This window comes from Larimichthys crocea, chromosome XII, assembly GCF_000972845.2.
Source record: "Larimichthys crocea isolate SSNF chromosome XII, L_crocea_2.0, whole genome shotgun sequence".
Taxonomy (NCBI): Eukaryota; Metazoa; Chordata; class Actinopteri; family Sciaenidae; genus Larimichthys; species Larimichthys crocea.
In genome coordinates, this window is record NC_040022.1 from 14,313,368 (window position 1) to 14,322,856 (window position 9,489).

At 39.1% G+C, this 9,489-nt stretch overlaps 2 protein-coding genes across 2 annotated transcripts in view; one reads left to right on the top strand and one right to left on the bottom strand.

The window, feature by feature from the left end:
• Window positions 1-9,489, top strand: part of fgf12a (fibroblast growth factor 12a) — a 49,122-nt gene that overhangs the window by 6,095 nt on the left and 33,538 nt on the right. The window lies entirely within an intron of this gene.
• On the bottom strand, window positions 1,792-4,681 carry LOC113747137 (presenilins-associated rhomboid-like protein, mitochondrial). Its single transcript, XM_027285697.1, has 9 exons — window positions 4,527-4,681; window positions 3,594-3,771; window positions 3,384-3,488; window positions 3,167-3,299; window positions 2,963-3,058; window positions 2,696-2,845; window positions 2,532-2,602; window positions 2,340-2,441; window positions 1,792-1,942 (listed from the first exon to the last, which is right to left on the bottom strand). Exons 1-9 carry the CDS (start codon window positions 4,613-4,615, stop codon window positions 1,841-1,843), a joined length of 1,026 nt encoding a protein of 341 aa, XP_027141498.1. The 5' UTR covers window positions 4,616-4,681; the 3' UTR covers window positions 1,792-1,840.

The following is a 9,489-nucleotide window of genomic DNA, read 5'->3' on the forward strand; positions in this document are numbered from 1 at the left end:
GCAGAGCGCCTTTGACCACACAATAATGCCTGAGTACACACTAAACATTTGTGTTTTGTTTTTTACTGAACCCGAATGCTTTAAAACTAGTGATGTATCCTTCTTTCTCCTCCCCTGTCTGCTTCAGCATCAGATCCCTCTGCATCTTATTTTAGTCTGAGTGTTTTATGTTATGGCACCCCCTAGAGTAGAACCTTGCACATAGTTTTTCTTTTATGACAATTTAGTGCAACGATCCTGTGCCAAATTACATAGTGATATTTAGAGTTTTGGCTCTCCAAGTCATGATTATCAAAAACAACAACAAAACGATTTGAATTAATTAAAAGGGAATCAAATGGTAGATAGCACACATTTGTGAACTTTATACATTTGGAATTACAAATGGGATTGGGTCTCACATGCATTATCCCAAGTGAGTTTTGAGTAATATTTTTGTGTGAGCTGTAGTTTGTAAAAAAACAAACAAACACACAAAACAGTTTCCATTCTATTTTGTTGTTCTTGTACATGTTACTAACCTGCCTGCTTAATTAAATGTTTCCTGTTTAAATTATGAGGCACCTTTATTTTGAAAGGTACTTACTCAGCAATGTAGTAACTTAGTACTTACTTAGTTTTATTTTAAAGAACTTGTACTTTACTTGAGTGTTTTCATTTTATTCTACTTTTATACATTATGTTATTAGACGGCTTTAGTTACTTAACAACTAATTTAAATTATGATTTATTGTTGCTGATAAAACAACTCAATAATCTATTAAACTTAATAAAGTTCAGATTAGCTACACTGTGACCAACTCTCCAAGTCTAATAATCAAATTATATCATTCATAAGCACTCACAGGGGCCAATTAGTACGTTTACTCTTGATATTTTAAATAGCTTACACTGCAGTTTCAATGCAGGGCTTTTACTGAAGAACCTCAATACATTATTCATGCTGTCTGTTTCTGTCAACAAGTGACTAGTTTGCCTCGTGCCTCAGGGCATGATCAACTTTATTCACTCACACATTTATTACTCAAGTCACGTGACTACCACATGCACATATGTAAGCTCTGATTCTTCTAATTCTTGTTTAAACACTTGTGGCACACACACACACACACACACACACACACACACACTGATGTGTTGATACCTGGGCTTCCATAGCGCACTGTGACTTAACCATAGGAAAAACTTTCTGCCGGTTATGTATAAAGTAAGTGTAACACCTTTGTCTTTAAAGCGGTGGGCTGCAGCTGACGTAGGCTCTGCGTTGTCCGCTTGTTCCCAATGGTACCTGAGGAAAAAACAGAGAGAGAGAGAGAGAGAGAGAGAGAGAGAGAGAAACTATTGGCTCTTGGGGGGCCCCAACATCTGTGCAGCTCTCGTCTCCTTAAACTGTATGAGCGCCGCATTACCTCACTCGTGGCCGGCCCGCCACTTACCCCTGCAGTTTAACTTTGGCGTGCATGCTTTCCATAACAGTGATTGATTGGCTGTTATAACGACCAATATACCATTCTTGGGTTCAGGTGATGATAAATGGGCCATCTACTGTACATCCACTGATGAAGATGTGTAAGATGTCTTTGAAAGCTCCTGAAAAGCTAGTATGTTTGTTGTTGTTCTAGGGCTTTTGATCAGCTTTCACGATCTTCATCAGCAGATAGAGTTTGCCCAAGTTCGCATGGTGTTATAGATATTCTAATGTGCGTATTTTAAGTATAAAATTAAGGACACTCCAAATCAAAATCTTCATTTACAAATAGCACACAATAATTTGTACTTTACAAAACCTAGAAATGTACTTGACTCCTCTTTTTTTAAATGCAAGAGGTACATTGGCCACTCACACTCCAAAAAGGGCTCCGCCAATATGAGCTGCATGGTCAAACAGCCGCCATCCCAGAACAAGTCCTGCTGTATCGATGGCGATGAGCGCTTTCAGAGCCTTTCAGACCAACGACAGGAATCCGAAGTTACACACGATGTAAACTGCACTAAAAAAAAAAAAATCTACCACAGGTATCTTTCTGCCATGCATTCCGACATGCATACTTACACATTCACTCACACACACTGGACTTTGTCCGTTTCGTTCATGCACAGATTTACATCTATTCCCTGCAGCGAAAACACAACATGGGAACCGTCAACAACACCCTGTTAAATGTGTGAATCATGTTTAATTCATGTTACACTTCAGAGGTGTGTGTCTACATGACAGGAAAAAGATTCCATACAATACATGGCACACACACACACACACACACACACACACACACACACACACACACACACACACACACACAATCCCCATGTACACACACATACTGTTCATCACTCACATTTCCTGCTGTGAAAGTGATCATAGGGAGGAAGATTATGCCTAGTTTGGCCTCTGGCACTTTTGTACAGACTGCAGCCAGTACTGCCATGACGGCACCTGACTGTGGATCAAACAAAAGACGTGTGAAAAGATTAGGATTATTGTACTTCTTCTGCGGAAAGCTGTATGAAGATTTTAGCAAATACCTTACCGCTCCTAATGATGGATAGAGGCGCCCACTGGCTGCTTTACACATGTAACTAACCATAGTAGAAATCACACCTAAAAATAGACAGTATGATTGAGATATCAGTCTTTCTTCTCCCCCCAAAAACTCAATTCATCACTTCTAGTCCTATTCTTTGTGAGGCTCACCAGCAGACAGGTAGACTGCGAGAAACTGTTCCCTCCCTAAGAGAGAGACAATTCCTGAGGAGAATGTCCACAGGACATACATGTTGGCCACCATGTGGATAATAGAGTAGTGGCTGAAGGAGGACAGTACCATGGGAAGGTAGCGTGTTTCTGTTGACAGAAGAGAAAAATGGCTTTAACCATACAATGCCTTTATTGTCCTTGCGCAAGCACGTTGTGTTATTTATTTCATTTCCCATAAAAAACAACAAGAGCAGGCATACTCACTGGAGGCTGGGTTGGAGGTGAAGTACTTAATCATGCTTCTTTGCATCGAAGGCATCCGCCAGCAACACAGGACTACAGCATTAACTGCAATGATACCTGGACAAAAAATGTGGGACTATAGTAAATGTGTAAAGAAGCTGATGGTTGCCTTGAATCTGAAGAAACACAGCAACAGCATAAGTCTGTGCCCGCGACATAAGTTACCAGTGACAGTCCTCTGTCCTTCTGTGAGGCTACTCCAGAAGTCGTCCATCATGGACATCAGGAGGATGAGCTGTCGCTGGAAGCCTGATAGCTGTTTCCACCAGTCATGCCAGTATGCCATGTCCTGGGAGCCCTGGTAATATATGAATGCAAGCAGCCGATTAGATACACTGGTTGACAGCAGTGGAGGGGAGAGCCAGCAGTTTGTCATCATCACCTGTGAGACGTTTTCTGCCTCATCTTCATCTTTTGCAGACTGAACTCTCGACTTCATGGTCTCGTATTGCAGAATGGCTGCAGCACCAAAGGAGCACCCTGTAAACTGACATGGGGTCAGACAAAAACCCAACACCATCATACAGTCCCATGCATCTATTTTCTCTTATTTAGCAGAAAAAAAAAAAAAAACAAGAGGAGTTTAACCTACCCCTACTGTGAACATCAGCGGTTTGAAAAGGGTCGGTCTGGGGACTTTGGGAGGAGGTGGGGGACCCGGTGCGCCAGCCTCAGAGAGGTTTGTTTCTTGGGTGACATTTCCTTTCTTTGTATCTGGCCTTTTGGCTTCCCGACGGAAACCACATCTCTGTTGGTTGCAGGAGTTGAGTCTACCGATTTAAAAAAAATAAAAATAAAGTGTAACCACAAGGAGGAAGTATTAAAACCTAATTTACAGATAGACAGCTTAAAAAAAAGCAATATAACAACCCTGCAGCGAAAAGTGTGACGCTTTTTTCTCAACTGGTGATTCACCTCTGTGATAAATATTCTGCGGTTGTATAATCTCTAAGTCTGTAGGGCTGCAACTGATGATTATCTCCATTAGTAAGTCATTGTTTGGTCTGTGAAATGTCAGAAACAAGTGAAAAATGGCCTAAATAATGGCCTACAGTGATATTTTCTTGTTTTGTCTAGTTTAGTTCACTATCACATAAGACAAGGAAAAACAGCAAACCATCACAATTGAAAAACCAATACTGTTTACTGTTATTTACTCTTTATTTGTTTCTTTAGTAATTGTTTTATTGTACAATGTTAGTCTGACCAACAGCCTTATGGTTTCACTGATCATTTAATGCAAGCAGCATCTGTGTAAATGTGGAACTATAGGTTTAATAGGTGAGTAGCATGCAGGAAAATTGCATAACTACCCTGCAGATTAAAACCACAGCTATTTATTCATCACGAAGGGTGCTGGCTGCAGACTTTTTACTGTCAACAGACGAAACGTACAGCTGACTCTTTACAATGACAGCCGGAACAGTTAGATAATAACACACACACACACACGCTGCTGGCGCAGGCAAACACACACGTCGTGTCAATGTCACTGCGGAGTCAACACCTTTATATCCGACCTCACCTGGAGCTCTGTGAGGTAGTGTTGGTGGATCTGGTCAGCTCTGTTTTGGCCCATTTCATTACACATCCTCTCCACGCCATGTTTGTCATGACCTCCTGTCTGAAGCCCGACCCACTGGAGTCAATGCTGCGTTCACTGACTCGTCTGAAAGCTCCGGCTTTCTGGCTTTCTCTTGGTGTTGTATCTTTTGGTGGAGTGAAAGGAAGCGAAGGTTCTTTGTGTGGCTAAAAAAATAAAAATATATTGGTTTCTATTTACTCATTTAATGAACAAAATGTGAAAAACGAGTACCATGTGAAGTAGCAGCCTCTGGGTTTTTTTTAACTTTTTGTTCATTTGTACACTTTTCAGCTTTCCCTTACTAGTCCAGTTTGCACTATTTGTATTTATTTACATTTTAATCCAATCAATCCAATCCACTTTATTTATATAGCACGATTTTAGCAAACACAGGGTTTCCAAGGTGCTGCACAATACGATAGAACACAATGAATAACAATATAGAAACACGACAAAACATCAAGTAGATAATAGAAAGATAGAAAACAATAAAAATAAAATGAATAAAAGGCACTAGATAAAATAAATAAAAACAGACAAAAATAAATACGTAAATAACAAAAAGCATGTATGCACATAAAATCAACCATCTACATGGTGTTAAAAGCCAAAGAGAAGAGGTGGGTTTTAAGAAGGGTTTTAAAATGAGACAGAGAAGAGGCCTGTCTCACGTGCAGCGGCAATTCTACAGATTTTACAGACACACTTAACTTGGTCATATTGCTTTTTATATATGTATCTATGCTATCCAAATTAAATAAATAGCATGCAACTGCGGTGGCCTTTCCCCCTACGTTTATTCATTGTCAGAACTAAGCAGATATATGTATGTGCACAGTTTATTTAAACCCTTGCTAAACCTAAATAACTGCCAGCCTTACAAATACTATCACCTAGGCAACCTATGTGCAAATATGTCCACAGTTAATAGTAAAAACCTGTATATAGATACTTTGTTATTGTCCATTTTATGTGCACTGTGTGTAAATACATTGAGAGCTACTAGAAACCAAGGAGTTATTGCTTCTTTAGTATAAAGTTGTTTTTCATTCTGAAATAATAGTTGAACTTGAAAGCAGCAGAAGGTGCGGACCTGGATGTCTTTGTGTTTTTCCATAGGCAGCACTTCACTTCCCTCTAGTGGCGTATTAAAATACAGATTTATCAGCTGCAGGAAACCTTTCCAGCAAAGTCACAGTGATGGAAAGTAACTAAGTATTGTACAGTTACTGAAGTAATGGATTTCAGTACAGGTTTGAGGCCTGTTTTAACAAATTTGTACTACTTCTACAGCACTTCTAAAGGAAATATTGTACTTTTTATTACACTCCATTCATTTAATAGCCTGTGTCTATGCAGATTAAAATTTTATCTATATCTATAATTTTATCTATAACTAATGATTAGTTTGTAAAATATGATGCATGGGCCCTTTATACAGTCCGCATTTTGACAGAGTACGAAAAGCACAGGGGTAAATAGTAACATGAATCGCGAATGAATGAAATCCATTTAGATGCCTCAGTTTTCAGCTTCCTGATGTTGGTCGCGTTGGGTCACTGTCACAGTATAATGATATCTGTGCTATTAAACTTCAAAGTTGGACATCAATGCCTCAGTGCACAGTCCAGTAATGTAATATAATCACTGCATGAGTTTTACTTCTGATACTTTTAAACTTTCTACATTATTCTTTAAAACATTTGTAGTACATTTGTTTGATTGTAATTTGTTTCAATTATATATTTTTGGTACTGTATTTTTATATGTATTACTACTTTTACTTACATAAAAGATCCAAACACACCTTCCAATGCGGACCCATTTACAAAAGAAAAGAAAAAAAAGACAATAGAAAGAGAGAACAGAAAAAATGAATGTGAAAGTTCTGATGCAGAAAGTGAGAGCGCTGTACAAAATGTGCTCAAAAAGTATGAAAATATTAGCAAAAAGGGTAACGAATGACTTATTTTGCCTCTTCTTCTTGTTCTAAATTTAGCACATTGAAGTTTGTTTTCGTTAAAACAAGAGAGAAAGTCGAGGGATTCTTGGTAGCGGTAGCTGAACAGTATTGATGACACTAGGTGTTGCTATTGGCATCTGGACAAGTTCCACAAACTTCTCATAAGCTTGCCAGTGACTCCAGAAATAGGTGAAGACGATAAAATTTACAGTGAGAAGGCTGCACTGCAGTGTCTGCAGAGTAACTAGGGCTCTCCTCCAATGTAATACCTGCACTTGACTTGGTGGGCCACATTAGCTATAGACAATATTGCACAAAGAAATGTAAATGTAGAGCTGTAATAGAGCTATGGAATACTGAAAGAAGTTTAGAAATAGGCAGGTAATTAATCTTAACTGTAGCAGGCATTGCATCCTGTGGGGCCATTATATTACCATCTCATACTTCTGCCAGAAAATTATATAGTTTTACAAAAAAGTGTGGGGTGTAGAGGTTTCAGGGCAAAGATACAGTGTACAAAGAAAGGAGAGAAATATGCCTTTGCCACTGTATGGACCCAAGGACACACTGCCAAGTCAGATGATATCCTATGGGTGCAGGTCTGGGGCAGAGGAGGACACGAGGGAGATGTGGAAGAGGAGGAGGAGGGATGAAGAGAGCAGGAAAAGGGAAGGGATGACAGTGAAAAGAGTGAGCACAGGCCAGATTGAGGTGGGGAGGCCAAAGAGAGGAACAGAAAGAGGGAGGAGAGTAGACGAAAAAAGGGTGAGAATCATAAATATTTAAGCAGCCGCAGAAGTTAACTTAGGTAAAAAAGCTGTTTGTGATGTGGATTTTGGCATAAGTGCTGCAGACCTGCCGTGTAACAACACAACCCGCATGCAAACACACACATTCATCTCTCCCTGAATCTGTAGAGGACTATAGGTTCCTTTCTGATCAATGCAGTGCATTTTTTCTCCCAGCAGAGGTGTCCTCTTTCAAGTCCCCTCATCTCATTGATTTGATGCGAACCGACGCCTGCCAGGATTCAGCCTGCGTTGGAGTCAGGGCAGCAAGGCCTCGGTCATGTGACAGGAAGTGTGATGTGTGAAACTTGTCGTTCGTGTAGGACACCGATTCATTCTTACTGCAAATATGTCTAGATAGAGTGAATAATAAAAGCAACTCTTAACATTTGGCTCCCGTGATTGAGCAGTGATTTGGATCCACAGGCATGATGCTGAATGTCATTTGGCCTTGAGGCTTCTATTTCAGCCCAAAGGCTTGAAACATCTTATACCAGCAGCACAGTCTTTTTATACCATCAGAGGAAACTCTAGCTGTTATCATAGCGTCCCATCAGGGTGCTGACGAGGAGCTTTCTAAGACATGGATCAATGGGCCAGTTAGATAATACCACAGTGTGACTTGTATTCTGTTTTTTTTTTCCTTGCATAGATTTTGAGACTCATTGGTGGTCAGTGTGTGATTGTGGTATTTTTTTGAGAAGTTGTCCTCAGCTGATTTGCACAATCATACCTTATGTCCTGGACCCCAAGTGAGATTTCAAATAACTCCAGTGCAAAGTCCTGATGTATATTTTACCAAAAATGCCACAGAGGATGGTGCACAGCATAACAACATCAACCTCTCACTAGTCTAACTGATAAACAGAATTTCAAGGTGTTTTTGTAAAGGTTTGTTTTTTTTATTTTTTAAATGGAGGTAAAAATGAGAGGGACACTTAAATAAAAATGAGAGCAGCACGCGCTGTACCTCTGTGTGCATATCTGACCTGGCAGTTTACACTGATTTGATTACACAACACAAGCAACTTCCTCAAGAGCTTTTTGCACAAATCCATTACACTGGAACAGCCAGCTCATTCTGAATGCACAGTACAGTCCTTGTATATACTGTACACAATGTCAGAATCGGAATTCTACTGCAGTATAATCAAATAACAGCCACAATAAAGAGTCAAATGCTCAGGACATGACTATTGATCTATGATTCATTCATTAAATATTAATGCCTCAGCGAAAATATCATCTGCCTTTGCTAACAGTAAAGCAACACGGTTTTCAGCAGGTGTGTGAGCTCATTGCTGTAGAGGTGGAAGTGGAAATGATTTATTGTTAATATTGTTATGAAGAATGCATAAAACACAAGTGTACTGGCATTTGGTGAATTTAGAATAGACAGGAGTACTTTATACAAACATTCAAAATCTTACTGGGCCAGGTGCTAAAGTATTGCATTATTTTAATGTTAATTTTCCGTTAAAATGGCTGTGAAACATTCAGGTGTATCAAGGTGAAAATTGATATAAATGTGAGTTTTCTGATTGTGTCTCAAAAGCCGAGAAAAAAGGCAAAATGGATTATTTATTCTCATGTATTTTAATATTATTCAGTACAAGTTTCATGAGCAACTTACGAATTTAGTAGTAGACGTAAAAGGTCTGAAAATCTGAAATATATATGCAGCATTCTGGATCATGCTTTAATGAACTTGTGTTTGTGTCTTCTAAGGATGGGTTTGATATGCATGGAGTAAGAAAAAAAAATATTTTATTCATACTTTCAATCATCTTTATGCTAAGAGTTTCTTATTTGTTGTTTGGTCAAATTACAGTTTGAAATGATGCTTAACAAACAAACAAACAAAAAAAAAAAGAGCCAGAAAATTGTGGCACCACCCACCTAAAGGCTTCTAAGACCACAGCAGAAATGGAGGGAATTTATATTTATCTGTAAAATAAAAGAGTTTTGTCATCAGTACAAACTGTAAGCATGCTGCTTTAATAGGAAATGCAAATCACGCACTGTTTTCCTACATTGTTTCAGCAGAACAGTGAAAGAAACGTCTACTGTACTCCTGCATCAAGACACAATGCTCACCCTGCATCACACACACACACACACACACACACACACACACACACACACACACACA

Coding starts and splice junctions, on each gene's coding strand:
- LOC113747137 (XM_027285697.1), bottom strand. CDS start 4,615: ATGACAAACATGGCGTGGAGAGGATGTGTAATGAAATGGGCCAAAACA. Junction 3,772..4,526: donor ACTACCTCACAGAGCTCCAG/GTGAGGTCGGAT, acceptor TTAAATCGGTAG/ACTCAACTCCTGCAACCAAC. Junction 1,943..2,339: donor TCACTTTCACAGCAGGAAAT/GTGAGTGATGAA, acceptor TTGGTCTGAAAG/GCTCTGAAAGCGCTCATCGC.